Here is a 17358-nt window from a genome sequence, read left to right as displayed (position 1 = left end):
CAAAGTGTCCACATTTAAAAAAAAAAAAAAAAAAAAAAAAAGCATCTCAGGGAAAGTGTGTCCGTACTGTGCTGTGGTGAGCCTTCTTCAGGCAGGTTGGAGGGGAAATGTAATGTGGGTCAGCTGGTGATGATGGCTGGTAGTACTAATATCTTTAAAGTGGTAGATATGGAAGCTATGAGAGCTGCTGTTCTGTCCTGTCAGCGTTTTACAGCTTCATATCTCTGCTCTGTGTGTGAGGGTTTAGGTTGGTGTGTGCAGCCCAGGGTTATTGTTGTATTAAAACAATATTCCCCAGTGGATTATTTTAATTCTCCAAGCTGTTTCACTCCCAGAGGAGTTCATGTGCCTTCTGTTTTTCTCGTGTATCTCAATTTCAGTAACTGCAATAACTTTAGGAGTTTTCACAACTGTTAAATGTCCACGTTGAATGTGTACATAGACAAGGTTTTCAAATAAAAAGGGGGGTTTGCTTACTAAAGCTGTATATTATGTGGCACAGATATTTATGTGTTTAATCCAGCATTTTAAACCTGAACAAGGTTGTAACTCTTGAATTGCACCCTTACAAATTCTTTCACCTTGAAAAGTCCCTTGATATAGGCACATGTGGCTATGTGAAGTATTTACATGCTGAAACAATTTCACATGTGATTTATTCTTTAGAAAGATAGGCTGTAGCATGAAGCCTGGATATTCTTTTGCTAAATTTGTAGTGAAATGAGCAGTTTCTGGTGATTTTTGGTCAAACTTCTCAAATGTTTGTGCTGAACACTAGGGGTGTTGAAATTAATGATTGAGAACAATGCAGTGATGGACAATCGATTCTTGCCTACTGATGTTACTACGTTGATTTTCCAGTCGCTGCTTTTTTTGTGTTTGCCTTTTGTCTGTTGTCTGCTATGTTCAGACCCCGCTACATTCAGGAAGTTCCCTTTTTTAAGAGCAAATGTAACAAAAATGGGAGTTAATATGTATGAATGCTTGAATTTGTTAATGGAAACCATCTGTAGCAATATATAATATATTTGAGGAGGCGGCGCATCGTGATGCATCGGGATATCGTATCGAATCGTTGACAGGATAATCATAATCAAATTGAATGGTGAGGCCAGTGAAAGATTCACATCCCTACTGAACACATTTTCTTTCACCAGATTTACCAGGTAAATACTTTCCACAGCAAGAGTAGTGTAATGAAGGGATTTGTCAAGCAAATACAAGGCCCCTTTAGATGTGTTTTAAAGTTTTTGGACAACAATGGAGTAGCCTAAAACCGATGCATATGCTATTTTAGGCTATAGCCACAGATACCCCACTTATAAAATTATACATTTATTGTTCATTTTGGTCTCGTCAGAGGAGGTGGTTGATAGTTAAAGGGGCCGTGCACTGATTTTACACACAGAGTTCACTCTTCATGAGGAGTATTCGTAGATATAGACATTTTTTTACTTCTATGGGAGGACTACTCTTCAAGAGTGTCTCTTGATAGACACATTCATTTACTTTTGGGGGAGGGTCTAATGAGCGACGCCATCAAGTTGCACAACAGGAACGGTTGGATCCAGTGTTTTTGCAGCTTGAACCATGCTAGGACTAAAAGTCAGGTTATATATATATTTTTTTTTAACCTTTATTTATCCAGGTAAGATTGAGAACAATTTCTCATTTGCAACCACGACCTGTCACATTCACACAGTTCCACATTCATACCTGGAAGCTGCCCAGAACAAGCGCAGTCTGATCTGCTGGACACTGAGCAGCTCCACTGGAGTGGTTGGGGTTGCTAAGACAGTAAACATGGTAAACATACCTTTAAAAACAAGTAAGTTAGCATGGCTGCAGACTTTTAGTCTTGGTATTGTCAGCTCAGATAAACTGAACTTATTCCTAATGGTAGACAGGTTAACCACGTTAAGATTGTGTTCCTTTAATCTGTGCACTGCAAGTGGCTTGTTGTTACAGTCCCCGTTGTTCATTCCTGAGTCACAGAATAGTTCAGTAGCTGCAGTGTGTGAATCAGATCTTTATATCAAAAAGAAGGAAAAAAACAAACAAAGAAGGCTGCAGTACAATTTAAGGCTTGACAGTGGTTGAATTTCTACCTGTGAAAGGCGTTGATTTGGTCGACTGACCTCAGTGATGGTTATCGTTTCATCACGCTGATGGAATGACATAGCCTGCGACCTGGACTCTGATTGCTGGTCAGCGGAACCAGGAATTAACTGACTCCTGTCTATACCCTGCAACAGGACCCTGTCTAAGCCCTGACCCAGAGTGTCCGTGCCAGGTCTCAGACCATCACTTCATCCTACACTCTGTAGTGTTTGATCATCAGGTAATGGGATAACAAGTCATAGTTCACTCTGCAGTGGCTACCCTTCTGCTGCAAGTAAGTGTGTGTCTGTTAGCGAGAAAGCAAGAGAGCTCTAAAGCTTTGTGTGTGACTACATACCTATAATTATCCTCCTGAGGAAAACAAGTGCAGAGTGAGTGGTCCATTGTGGAAACGGAATTATAGCCTGTGAGAGAACAGAACGCGCTGCGCTTTGTGTTGGCTAATGTTTCAAGTTGAGCCGTTTGATTTGAGGTGTGTGTGTGTGTGTGTGTGTGTGTGTGTGTGTGTGTGTGTGTGTGTGTGTGTGTGTGTGTGTGTGTGTGTGTGTGTGTGTGTGTGTGTGTGTGTGTGTGTGAGAGAATCTGAGCTGGTTTGATTTCAGCTGGATGTGTGTGAATTATCAAATCTTTTGGTCAGAATGCGTTTCATTTTTTATGAATTGTCTTGCTGTCCATTCTGCTGACTATGTGACTTTGTCGTCTTGGAATGTGGCCTAGTGTAGAGCAAGGGCAGGTGGTTATTAATATGACAACACACATGCAGGCAAACACATGGTTTCTCTCACACTCAAACACCTTATTTAGTTTGTTTTGATTAAGGTGTACGACTCAGAGCGAGTGTGAGTTGCAGAGACAAGGAGAGCGGAAGAAAGAGAAGGCAGGCTTTTCTTTCTCAGAGTTCCCCGTGTCAGTCGTGTAAGAAAGCCGCCAAACCAATAATTTTGTCAAGTTCTTTTTTTAGCGGAGCGACTGAAGCGTCTTTGGATTGCCACATGTATAAAGGCAGCCCATATAAAGCCATTCACAGCACTGAATGAACACGCCATCTGTGGGGCTTTCTTATTTCCTCTTCTCTTTTCTTCCCCTCCTTTTTCAAGCCTTGTAATCAAATTTGAGCAAAATCAAATGGCGGGAGGATAGAGGGAGAGCAGGGGGGGGAGGGAGGGTTCAATGAAAGTACCTTTTGTTGGTCTGAAACGAGCAAGTAATTTACAAAATGCCCTCCCTTTGTGCAGGGGGCTAAGGGAAGAAAGAAATCAGTAGCTTTTAGAAGCTAGGCCTTGCGCTGCGACGGGCAAGATAATGAAAGCCGTCTTGTGTTTGTGGGCTAGAGAGCATCTCAAAGGCAGACCGGGCCCCGGCTCAGGGTTAGCTCGGCTCCTGAAGAAAAAAAAAAAAAAAAAACAACAACACTCTCCTCTGTGTATGTGCGTGTGTGCGTTTGTGTGTTTGGCAAAGAGCGGTAAAACAGGACGGCTGTGCCCGGGCTACTCTTGGCAGAGACACTTTGAGGAACAGACAGAGTTGTCGATGCTGAGGAGAGAACAGGGATGAAAGAATGGCTTCACCGGCATCTCCTCTTACCTGTTGTTCTGTTGCAGGTGCGTCTGGCTCCCCTACATTCAAGAAGCGCAACCCCTCCGTAAAGGAATCTGGAGGAGAGATGAAGCTGCAGAGGAGGAGATGAACATATTCTGCAGGGATCATTGTTGCTGAAGGATTACGAGGGAAACTGGCTGTTTTCATCCTCTGTTCCTCTGCGTGGACGTCCTCGGAGTAGAGCACCTGACTGCTGAAGGACACTTAGCGTTTACCTGCATGGATCTGCTGGATTATTACCTGAGTGACACCTGGGCAGACTGCTGCCGTGGATTTTTACAGGTCCGGCCATATGGAACAGTACATTTCTATTTGTGTAAACGGAACTTAGCCATAACTTGTTGACTCAGAATAACAACATATGATAATGCATATGATGCTGCTGCATATAGCGGGTCATTTATCCAGCTCACCTGAGATGTAGTCAAAGCAACCGTAATTGGTTATATGCTTTACATCCTAAACTGACAGAGTGTAGTCATGTTAGGTTCTGATGTTGTATATACTGTAAGTGGCAGTCCTTCTTGAAGTTAAAATTATGAAATTATTCATGATTACATGTCATTAAAGTGCGCTGTGTCTGTCCTACAGATCAGTTCCTGGTTAACATTGAATGGGACTGTTACCTGATGTCTCTTCCTGCGACCGGTGAGTTATGACATATCGTTTCTCTCTTTCATCCCCTCTTCTTCGTGTACATCTCTTTCCCTCCAACTACCTCACCCTTTACTCAGTTCTGTCTCTGTGTATCTCTTAGGCAGCCATTGCTTCTCTCCTCCTATGGTGTATCTCGTGCCATCTGAAGAGCCAGAATTAAATTAGGCTTGTTGTCTTATCTTTATAGTATAATATATAGTTACTATAGTATAGTAAAGCATGAATGAAATTCATTTTAATTTTGTTGTCTTATACGTACACATCTGTGTTAATACTTTTGATGTCTCTCTCGCTTGGCAGTGTTTAATTTTAAACCTCCTGTACTGCAAGAAAATCTCTTCCTGTCTTTTTATTTCTTTTGTTTTTCTTAAATTCAGAGATTTTAGTTCAACAGGGGAATTGCTATCTTTGAGTTTGCCTCGGTTAGAGTTACAGCTGGAGTTGGGAACTATTTCTACAGTAACTACAGTAAAAAATGTAACTTTCCAAATGATGCCCAATGTCATGATGCTTCATGTTAGTGAGGATTTGATTGTTTGTCGAGATACTTTCTTTTTACAAACTTCTTTTTGTGCCATATGAAACCAAATGCCAAACTTGTTTCACCGTTGTACTTAGTTTCATACTGTACACTTTGTCAGACAATTGAGAATGTTATGAAAAGTATTTTACAAGTTGGCAAATGGAAGCCACTTGTGGCAAACTGAAATGTTGTGAGTTACTGCCAAGTTAAGAAAAACTAAACAGTGTAATGCCGTGAAACAAGTGGAAAACTATCTTACTGTATAGTAGCTTGTTATATGTTTTACCTTCTTACTCCTCAGATGTTGATTTGGATTGGAGTGTAGATTTCACACTGCCATAACAGTCTGAAACAGTTATACATTATAGTTATTGAGGTAGTTGTTTTGATTTCTGGGTCAAATTTTCCTTTTTGTGGAGTTTAAAAAAAGGTGTCAAATGACTAGTGAAATGTAGACAATATAATGCAACTTTAAGACAATTGTGATGAAGCTACAGTGGATTGTGATGGCCAAACAATTGTTAAAGTACACAGGAACTTGATGCAGTTAGAATACAGCAGGAACTTTGTACTGGCACCTTGTATTGGGGTTGTTAGGAAACATTTTGGCATGTGGAGTCATTCTCTTACTGAATTAGACATGGATGATGCAGGTTGCCGGGAGGAGGTAAGGTACACCCAAAAAAGTAAATGACAACATTTAATCGCAAAATCACTCCTCCTTGTGTCTACTGAACATTGCATGTTATGGTATCGAAAACTGAAGTTGATTTTTTTTTTTTTTTGTCAATGACAAGCCTTCATTCTTTCTAGTGATATGGCCTCAAAACCTTGTACTTGCTCTCATATAATATCATTGTTACAGAGAAAATCCACAATGTAACAGAACTTCACTGTGCATTGAAATCAATATTGATCAACACAAGGAATTTATATATGATGATGTCATCAGGTGAACAGGCCTGTCAACAGTTAAGTGGGACTCTGTGGGCGTAAAGAGGGTTCATTCTTTGAGATATTACATCGAAAAGACTTGTGAATCAGGAAATGTGTCCATGTCTCATTAAAATCATTATGGTTGCGGTCATACTTTCAGTGGTGGAAAGTAATTACACACAGTATTTTCATTTTCTGCTTCTTTATACTACTTTATACTACTTCACTACAATTCAAAGGCAATGATTGTACTTTTCACCCCACTGCATTACTACATTTGCTGATTTAATTACTTTACATATTCAGAGAACTAAATATAATCAACAATTAAATTATGATCTAATAATATGGATTAAGATGAACCAGGGATAAATTTACTTTATTATAAAATTTACTTTATAGACAGCTTTTAACTGTCTATAAAGTAGTTAAAAGCTGGCCCCACCTGTACGACTTTCAGCATTAAAGCGATGTACACATGTATCAATATTTGTATAATCTGATAATGTGATACAATACATTATTCTGAAATGGGCAATCCTGAAACATTTTTACTTTTACATTCTGTACTTTAAGTATATTTTGATACAAATACTGGATTTAGTCAAATTTTGGAAACATGGTCCTACATTGTAGCATTGCTACTTTTAGCAGTTCAAACATTGACTAGTATATGTAAAAGAAGTGGTTGTAGCCACCGTGACACCACCCTTTGGTTAGCGGACTGCCGTTTTGAAGCCTCGAGTTTGGCATTATGGTCATCGCCATCTTGTTTTTTTTTAGAGCCAGAAGTGTGACCATACTTGGATTAGAGGAGGGGGGCGGGGGCGTAGGGAGGAGCGAAATGTGGATCTGACTAAGAACCCGAGTACACTATGCCCGGCACCGTGGTAGCGACTTGTCAATTATACACATATCCTACATATTCTGCTTTATTGTCTTTATCATTCTAAGTGGGACCATAATTTACTAAATGAACATATTGCTGTATTACAGAAGACTTGAAACTAACGATTGAGACCATAAACTCATTCAGAATATGTTTACTCAGTGAGAAGTAAGGCAATTTACTGATAGACTTCTATAACCGGTGAAGTCGCCCCCTGCTGGCCATAAGAAAGAATGCAGGTTAAAGGCACTTTCACCTTGTCTTCACTTTTCAAGCCTGGAGGTTTCCGCTTGTACATGATTTAAAGATCTGACTACTTCTTCCACCACTGCTTACTTTTCTAACAGTTGTTCATTATTCAAATATTTACATATGGAGCAGCTCCAGGATTTGTCTTTAGATGATGTAATCACTTCAGAGTGTGACTTATTACACTCATACCATGGTCATTAACAAAAGAAAAAAGAAAGCTGTGTTTGAAGCGAAGCCGTGTTACTTATGCCATGGCCACCCAAAATATAATGTTTCTGATAGGCTCTTAGGTGTGTGACTGAAATCAACCTTTCTACATCAGTGTGCAAGGCAAATTAAACTGTGGCTAACCATAGCAAGTGGTTTTCAGCTTAATGCTACATAATACTTTCAACCAAACCGTACTTAATCACGAGTTAAACTGACTGTACAAACACACTTTAAAGAAAGCTTATGATTTGAACACAGTCCACTTTGTTTTCCTGTGGTTCTTGGCCATGAAAAAAACATGACAATACACTCAGTGTCCTGAGTGTATTGTCATGTTTTTTGTTCATGTTTTTTGTTCAATAAACTCATAATGGACAAGTGTCAATTTGAGCAAAAACTGATAATAGCTGTAGCTGTTACCAATGTTACAATTAGGCTACAGACATGGAGCGTTGAATAAATCATGAGGTGGTTAAATGCACATAGCCTACAGAGCACAGAAACTGAGATTCACTTCACAATAACCACCTACAAAAGTAAACTTTAACATATAGAGAATGACACAGAATGAAGAAAAGGAATAAATAAAAAGTCTACTGCCTCTTGACATCAAAGCGCAGTGCCGCTCACTCAACCGACATCAGACTGCAGTATCGGCGTCCACCTGCGGGGGGGTGTGGACAGGCTTTCCAACAGGCAGGATCATTTAAAAGGCAACCGCGACTACATTGTGTGTCCACCCTATTTCTGATACCGTGGCGGGCCGCCACTTCCAAATCAACATAGAGGAAACACTAATTTGTAGGCCTTATTGTCCTAGTTTTTTGTCATTATTTGAACAGTATGACAGTGAGAACAGGATTAAATTGCATGTGCTATTTAAAAAATGCTAAAGTAGATCTGGCGTTCCCTGAGACTACTTAGTCACTTATCAGTAAAGTTTCAGACTTTTCCTCTTCCCCCTGTTTGTTTTTCAGGGAACAATAAACAAGAAAGCCACATTCAAATGAGCTCTTGACATATCTGTTGACATATTGAAATGTCAGAATTTGCACTGGAACAAATACGCTGGTTAAAATTCAATTGGAACAGAATGGGTAATGAGCTATCTTGGTGTTGCCACACACTAACAGGCGGAGTCCCAGTCGGTCTGGAGGGTTACAGTCACTTAGTCACACGGCATGCATCGCTGCTTTGATTGTTACCAACAAACTGCTCAACCCCTCGCTTCCCTGTGTGCGTGCGTGTGTGTGTGTGTGTGTGTGTGTGTGTGTGTGTGTGTGTGTGTGTGTGAGAGAGGGAGAGACTGGGAAAGTGGGGAAGATAGGAACATACTGGCTTTTCACTTGTTCCTTTAAAATTATATACAGTCACATGTTGTAGTATTCCAACCCTCACATTATTTTAACCCTATTTGTCATTTTACCAAAAAGACTTGTATCTTTAGTTAAGAACTAAAAACTTTGTAAAGAATAATGCAAACCTTAAAAAGATCAAGTTTCAGTGCCTTATTCATTCAATAAACTTTCAAAATGAGAATAAAAAATGAAGTCTTATATGTCTTTACCTAACACTAATGTGTTCCAATTTAAAGCTATGTTATATATTAAAACTATGCTAATACTATGAATAAACGCTAATGTCTTAATATTGATATTGCACTATTTTTGCCAGTTAAAAAGGAGATTCCCACACACTGCTCTTGCATTCAAGTGATTTATTGAATCAAACTACTGTTCCTGTCCCTGCAGACCTGTTTCAGAGTAAGAGGTCTTGATTTACTGTTCAATAGCTATATATTGCATCATGCACATACAAGTTTCCAGCCCACATGGACTTAGGAGACACCATAAATATTGTTGCTGTGGTCGTCTTGTACCACACAGAATCAGAAGTTGTTTGGAATAAATGTCTTGAATACAAGAGCAGTGTGTGGTATTTTCTTAACCAGCATTTCATTATTTATAAAATATGTACTTTTTTAGGTACCCTGTAACGTCAATAGAACAAAGATATCAAAAAGACATCTATGCAGCTATGGCACCAGTTAACATCAAACATGACTAAAGGTATCAAAATAGATATTTATTATTAAATGCCAGCTACTTCTTTTCATCCTTTCACCCTCTTCACTGTCACACATTCTTTTGAATTTGACCGTAGCAGCATCTTCTCTATTAAATCTCACAGGTTATTAATCTCTGCCAGGTTAGCGATGTGCTGTGACCCGTACAGCTCCCTGCTAATGGGCTGTTAAAGTAGTGAGCGGGGCCTCCGCCTCTCAGGGCCGGATGATCGGCTCTCGCCACCAATTACAGCCCATCGAACAGGAGAGGCCGAGGAAGAAGTCTGTGTGAGACTGCACCTGCAAGTGTGTGTGTGTGTGCGCGTGCATGTGTGTATCTGTCAGTCAGACCCCTCTTCCACCCAGCTAGCTGTGCATAGGCAGTCATTAGCAGCAGCAGCCAGTCATTAAGCCTGTCATTTCCTCTGTCTGCCAGCTGACCTACTGATTTGGACAGCTTCTGTACTTAACCTTTGAACTCTGATTCCCCTGCTTACTACACATGTGTGTGTTTGTGGAAGCAGTGGAGGGCTGTGTGTTAGAGGTTTACCATATACAAAGTTGGACAATTATGTTCATTCAATGTGGAATTGCTGCCACAAAACAACACAGTGTTTTATTATGTGAATGATACATAGATACAGTATGTGCACGTGTGCTTCTGGGTTTGGGTACCATGTCTACACTAATGCAGATACATTTAAAAGCAATGTTAAATCTGTGAATGCTGTGTAAAACTCATTCTCTTTGCCATTTGTCTTTTTCTCTTGTACGAGTATAACATACTGAGATGATCAAAGGCCATAAATGCTTCCTTTTCCTTCAGACTGACAGTAATGCCTGGGTAGTTCCCCCAAAGCTGTAATGATATCTGTGTCTGACAGCATGAACAAAAATATGTCAATTAGAACACCTGTATGTACTGTAATATGTTCTAGTTTACTGTCATACAAAAAATTTACAGGGAGGGTTAGTCAGAGCAAAGTATCCAGTATATTTGTTGAATTAGTTTGGCCTACTGTATTTAGACCTTTTATATGTATTTAGATAAAGGCTGACATTTTGACAGAGTAGAGAAGAAGAAATGTAACACTCTTCCCTATTGTTTTGGTGTTTCAGTCTGGGGAACAACATCTAAAGACATTACAGATCGGAACCGTAGACATAGAACATCTAGAAAGTTGATGGTTTCTGTGCAGAGAGGTACTTCATCATGTGTTATGGCTCACATACTCGGTTTGGATTTCGGGTGGAAAATGTTGGCTTTGTTTGGATGGAACGCAACAAAGAATTATTAAAATGCAGTTGACCCACATTAAATGTGTGAGTTTATCAGCCTGTCCTTACTCTGAAAACAACCATATGGAAGCAGCAAATAACGACACACAATTGCGTTTCTTAGTAGGCAACGACAAAAGTATAAAAGTGGCAAATTCTGCGTAAGAATGAAGGTTGGGGTGGTGGATGGGGCTAACAAATGCTGGATTTTCACTCAGGAGACCTGGTTTTGTGTCCCCTGGGAAACCAAAAGTCAACTGCCAATTTGAAATCAACAGTTTTACATATGTGTGTGACGCAGTGATTACGTACGTGATTGTACGTGATTACATCACGATATATCAGGTTATCTCACGTCGCCCTTATCAATTATTTTATTTGCCTAGTTCTGTTTCACAACATTTACTACGCGTTTAAAACTGCACGGGTCGTGGCGGGTTAGCTCAGTTGGTAGAGCAGGCGCACATACTGTATATAGAGGTTTACTCCGTGACGCAGCGGCCGTGAGTTTGACTCCGACCTGTGGCCCTTTGCTGCATGTCATTCCCCCTCTCTCTCTCCTTTTGTGTCTTCATCTGTCCTCAGGAAATAAAGGCCTAAAATCCCCCCCAAAAATTATCTTTAAAAAAAAACCGGCATGGGTTATGTTAAATAGAACAGTCACATGATCACGGTCACATGATTAAACCGCCACTGTCTGGCAGTAAATAAAACAGAGTCTTTGTAAATTGACCTATAATGTCGTGTATGAGGATATGTTGGAGTTTATGTATGGATGGTACACCATTAAGAGTTTTTGTGAACCATTTAGTCAAATATACTGATATTTTATTTTCGTATCAAAGTCCTAATTTAGACCTAATAATAGACCTAGAATAGTGAAGTATAGAACATCTTTGCCCCTTAAAGTAAGATCCTTTTGGGTTGTCAAGTCACATTTGAAAAAAAGAGTGAGCAATGAGAAAAGGTGAACAATCCAATCTGGGATCTCGCCTATCAAAATGTTTTTTTCATTTTATTTTCTGTGAGAGTTGGCAGAACTGTAAGAGTAATAACACAACAGAAAAAAACAGATAAAATGCATATAATAGAATCACAGTTAAATGTTAGTGTTGGCAGGTATGCATTACATGTGGCCCCTTAATTGTGTTACAAAAACTGCACTGTAGAGGCAAAGCACCATCAACATTTAATTTCCTTGTCACTTTGGCAGGGCTTGTTTCTGTTAAAGCTTTCCCTCCAAGCTACATTTCTCCATTGTCGTATCCCTACAAATATATCCTGATTTAATTCAAACATAAACTGTACTGCACAGTTACTTTGCATTTTTTTGTCTGTTTGGATATTAGTCTTTGAAAACCTACTGTAGAAATAATGAATGTACACCCACACGGTTTAAACAGGTGTGTACTGGTTCCTTCATTTAAATATCTACTAATACCTTCTGACTTCTTCACAGCTGGGATTAACCTTGCGCTACTTTGTCTTAGCTGCGGCTCACTGTGGCTCTCAGGAAGCCTCCTGAAGCCCCGCTATAGAAGCGATAGAAGCTGAAATTAGGCAGCTTTCTGCCCCAAAGCTGCTGCATTAAGACAGCCCTCACCTTGGCCTGCGGAGCTGCGTTAGCCGTACAGCTAATCCACAAGCTAGCAAAGTCAATCAGTCAGACCTTAAGCTAACTAAAGCTACCTCTGCTCTTCCTTGACTTCCCAAGATAAGGTAATGAGGATACGGAGGGGTTAAGGTGAAGTTTGGTGGTCGTGTATTTGAGTCTCAGGTGCCGCGTGTAATGGATGACCAGTGAATATCTTGGTAAATACGCCGACTCTCAGGTAGAAGAGGAGGAATCAGAGGGGTATTGTCTTAAGATGATAAGGCAATGAGAGGCTTACAGAGTTGTATCAGTGGACGAGGATGGGGAGACTCGCACAGTAATACCTGCTATCTAGATGTGACACCACAGCTTGGCCCCCGAGCGGGCTAGGCGGTGTTAATATTCCCCTTTTGTCTTGTCCTGATAAGCTAATGAGGGTTATAGCAAGGGGTGATGAGAGTGTTAAGAGCTGCATTAGTGGACGGAGCGGAACAAGGGACGGTCGAGCTGTTAAACCTCCTGGTTAGACACTGTAGGGCAGCTCTCAGCTCCAGGTGTTGATCACATATCAGGAGTTGTCTCATGCTGATAAGGATGAGAGGACAGGGTTAAAGTTATGAGTAGCAAAGGAAAATATGTATTCACATCTGAGATTTGTAATATGTTATTTTGATCCCATGCAAATGTGCCAAGACAGAAGTATCTTGGTTGTACTATTAACAAAAGTTGTTTCAGCTGTAACATAACCTATCATTTTTGGCCATGCAATTTCTATCTGGTTTAACAAGCAGGGCCTTGTTTTAAATTAAGGACCACTCAGCTTTCTGAAGAACCTAAGAGACTTTAATGCATTGTCGTCTGCTTCGTTTTGTTGTTTGCAACCCTGTCTCTTAGAAATTATATAGATTTTTACTACTAATTTGCAACAGCAAATACCTTAAAAGAAACATATTTTTGCCTGGATTAGGGGGTCACTGAGAGAATTATCACCCGAATCCGCAGCTCCCCTCAACTTTACGGAGCTTTATAGTGAATTTCAGCTCATTGTTTAGCTGTCCGGCCTACATCTTTCCTGTTTTAGTTCATTTACATGATGTTTGCAGCCACAGCAGGCTGCTGTTTTCAGTGAAAATGCTCTAAAAACCACTGTATACCACCTGCTAGCATTTAATGGCAGACCATTAACATTTGCTACGTTTGCCAGAAACACGTCTCCACGCTAACAATTAATCATATGATACCATACTTTAAGGACAAACAGAAGTTGTTTCCACTGCCTACAAGTGATCAAAAAAACCCAGTTATTGCAGATTTAATGCTGAATTCTGATTTACTGCTCAGATACAATTACTATTTTTTTTCCAGTGAATTTGTCTTGGTCTATTGCAAAACAAACACATTATCCAGCCACAGATTGGACGTTTAGCTTTAGTAAAAAACTTAGTTTTAAAAATTAAATCACAATTTGGTCACTAAGAAGGCAACTCTCATTTTACTCTCGTTTAGATGCACGCACACACGCACGCCCAGACACACACGCACACGCACACGCACACGCACACGCACACGCACGCACACACACACACACACACACACGTTATTGAAACCAGATTCTGGGAAACTGAGTGCTGCACCACTCAACACACAAACAACAATGTGGATAGCGGATTACCCATAATGGGCAAACATTTAATCTGAGAGAGCGGTGAAGTGAATGCAAAATAGAGGAAGGGGAGGACAGGAATGGAGCTATACCTTCTACAGTGTATTTACGTGTTTACTTTCTATTTTTTTGCTCTACCTTTTGTACTTAACTATGTTTAATTTTTTATATTTCTAATTGATAATTGATGTCCCTTTTTTAAAGCAAAAAAAAGAAATATGAATTGTCTTTAAGTGTGTGGGATTTAAATAATGAGCAGGAAAGGAACATCACTGACCAAAAGACAAGTGAATGAATGAAAGATATACATGTAGAGAAGTCAAACAAATACATGACTGTGTCGTGAAAAATGCACTCATATATAAAAGCAAAAATATCTATATTGAACCAACATGTTTTTCTGAACCATCACTATAATTGCAATTACAAAGTGTGTGTAGAAGCAGTTTTTGGTCAGGAGAGAACTCTCTCTGTGTGTGTGTGTGTGTGTGTGTGTGTGTGTGTGTGTGTGTGTGTGTGTGTGTGTGTGTGTGTGTGTGTGTGTGTGTGTGTGTGTGTGTGTGCTGCCTTAAAGAGGACGGCAGGATAAGCAGCTGAAGTCGGTTTGTGTGAGTGTGTGGATCTATAACAAATGGTGCAGATGATGAGCCAGAGGACGAGGCTTCGTGTAATCGTCTGCTATCCATCAAACAGCAAGCTGACAGCATCACAATACACAGCCTATGGAGGGGAGGGACAAATGACTGGGGGTGAACACACACACACACACACACACACACACACACACACACACTCTCTCCCTGACCAAAAACTGCTTCTACACACACTTGAGTTTTTCAGTCCTTCATCTGAGTGCAATTACAGTGATGGTTCAGCAAAACATGTTGGTGCAATATAGATATTTTTGCTTTTATATATAAGTGCATTTTTCATCATTTCTACTAAGGAATATTATTTACAATGACATGCATCTGTAAGATTGAATAGATGTACACCTAATATTGATTGGAACTTACATACAGGTGCCTGCATGTGTGTATGAGCCATCAGTTCTCATTGATGGCAATGTGTGTAAGCCTCTCGAAGCCTCAAGGCCTCTCGCCTATCTTATACACGCACACATGCAAAGACACAAACAACGGCACGCACACATCGACTGGCACCCTGCTCTGCTTTTAAAGCCATTACTGTCAAACAGCTGTTAGCACGTCAAGAGAAGTGGTGTTGATGGGATAGAGTGAAGGAGGGAGAGAGGCTGAGGGCTAAATGGTCAGGGCCAATAGATAGATAGATAGATGGATGGATAATTGGGTGTAGAGGAAAGAGGGAGGGATGCGAGGGATGAAGTGGTGGATGGATGAATGGCAGGGTGGAGAGAGTGGAGGAGGGGGGGGGCTGGGCTAGGCCTTCTCTAAGTGAAGACAGATTGATGTGGGTATCAGAGACGACTCCAGAGAGGAACAGCCCTTTATTTGACAGTCAATTATCAGATAGACCCAGTGGCCCCGCAGTCCACAGCCGTCACCCCTCGTACAGTACGTAAGTGGGTTTCAAACACTGGCTTGGCACCCAGAGGTGGACAACTGGAAGATTAAATGAGGCCCCAAGAGAAAAAAAATGGTGGTTTCAATTATTGGAGGTACGTCTGTGAACTAAGATTTGTCAGTGCCCTCTGTGTCATGTTGTAGCCAGTCTGGCCTCTTTATGTCCTGTTGGCAACAGATAGACAGGGTAATGGTTACAATTTAGTTAGTTTATTTAATTGTATAGAAATATACAGTATATATTCCACTAAATGGACACAGAAGTTGTTTTAGATCCACACAAATGATGGAGAGAACAAGAAGATGCACTCCCAGAAGAAGTGGAGCTAACTTAGTTACCATTACAACAAACTTGTCTTGGTGAGCTCTTAGTGCAAGACAGACAGGAAATCATTCAACAAAACCTTCATATAGATAAAAACATATCAAAATACACAAAGTACCATAAATTAAAACAATAATATACCGACAATAATAAATGAAACATAAACCAAATGTTTACAATTCACAAGTCTAGCGTGAATAGAAACCATTAGAGAAGCTTCGAAGTGTTCTTTTGTTAAAGTTATTGCATAGGTTTTAACATCTCAGTCATATGAAACACTGAATTGTGTTGAGCTTTGGTTGCATGTGCTCAGAAAATCAATGACGGACAAAAGCTCCAGAGTCGGTATGTGAACGTGATCGACGCAACGTGAGGTCGTATTTATTTTAAAATTTGTGACAATTTCAGATGAAAAATACTCCCTTGGTTTGCAAAGGCCTTAACACAGAAAGCAATAGTTCTCTTTTTATTATCTCCAAAAATTATGTTGCCATTGCGGCAGGTCTTTTTTTAGTAAAGCAGATTAAAAGGCACACTTGCTGGGTATGGGGACATTTTTGAAGGGGCCTCAGAGAGTGCAGCAGCCTTGCAGACAAGGCCAGTGGAGTTGTGTTGCTATTGGCTAGCTCTGGTGCTTGACAATGAAGCCTCATGTGTGCTATTCAGTGTTTAGCCTTGAGCTGGGACGATACAGGCAAGTGCTGTGAAAAAAAACATGTACGCATCCGTACAATGTCATCCGTAGAATATATGTATACAGTGACGTTGGTGGTTGCAGCCCATTTAGGAAGTTTGAAGTTTGTTGCAGAATACAACAAACCACAACATTCAATTTCAAACCACAGGATGGCATTTGGACAACAGATTTACATACACATGAAAAAGAAAAATAATTATATTTGGCCCGGAGGAGCCACCAGAACAGTTTCTGAAAGTTGGACTGGAAGTCTTTGACCTCACTGGAGGGATGGAACAAAACTCTTTCAGAATACAGTTCCTATTTTGGTGTTTTGATGATGATGATGATGATGATGATAATGATTGTGAAGAGCGCTGTCTAACATACCAGACCAAAATCTCCCATAAGTGTGCAGTTGGTTTGAGAACTGGTGACTGTGAATGCCACTGCATATGATTTACATCATTTTAATAATCCTCAAACCATTTACTATCCCCTCGTGGCCTGTGTAGGAGCATCTGCATTTGTTTCTCCACTCATCTATTTCTTTAATTTGTCACCTGCATGTACACCTCCTGTCTGTCTTCTTATGCAGAAATGTATACGTTATTTCAAAGCTTATTACCTACTCTGATGCTCGTTATGAGAGGTACAGGTATGTGTGGAACCATGCAATATTGATTTTTAGATGACACTACATTTACATAAAGGATGCATACCTGCAGATATGTTTCATATGTTTGTCATACTCAGATGCTGTAGGTGATTTGATTATAGACAAACTGGGGGGAAATTCCAACAGACGTGGTAGGCTCTGTCCGTGGTGCTGAACACAAGGCAGGTCCATCCAGCAAGGACACCACTATAACCCCTGTAAATAACACCAACGCCTGCACAAACAATACAAATGAATAGCCACAGGAGGAATTGTGCCATCAGTGAAGCTGCACTTGTTGATGTAATGTCAATTTGGTGAACTCCAGCTCTTAATTCTCTAACACAAGATTATCTGAGAAATCTTGT

The 17358-nt window shown here is 40.2% G+C and overlaps 1 protein-coding gene across 5 annotated transcripts in view; it reads left to right on the top strand.

Moving 5' to 3' along the window:
* Positions 1-17358, top strand: part of LOC114561375 (uncharacterized) — a 170977-nt gene that overhangs the window by 11116 nt on the left and 142503 nt on the right. For 3 of the 5 annotated variants that reach the window (XR_003693345.1, XR_003693346.1, XM_028587381.1), the window contains exon 3: positions 4312-4368. Coding sequence is in view for 1 of the 5 variants with exons in the window: in XM_028587381.1 (XP_028443182.1) it covers positions 4312-4368 (57 nt within the window). In the remaining 4 variants the exon portion in view is untranslated. Of the gene's footprint in view, positions 1-3722; positions 4003-4311; positions 4369-4477; positions 4531-17358 lie in introns of those variants that run through there. The other 2 variants (XR_003693348.1, XR_003693347.1) reach the window with 2 other exon arrangements.

This window comes from Perca flavescens, chromosome 9 (assembly GCF_004354835.1).
Source record: "Perca flavescens isolate YP-PL-M2 chromosome 9, PFLA_1.0, whole genome shotgun sequence".
In the NCBI taxonomy this organism is placed as follows: domain Eukaryota; kingdom Metazoa; phylum Chordata; class Actinopteri; order Perciformes; family Percidae; genus Perca; species Perca flavescens.
Note: the sequence above shows the minus strand (reverse complement) of the source record. Positions and strands in the feature narration are given on the sequence as shown.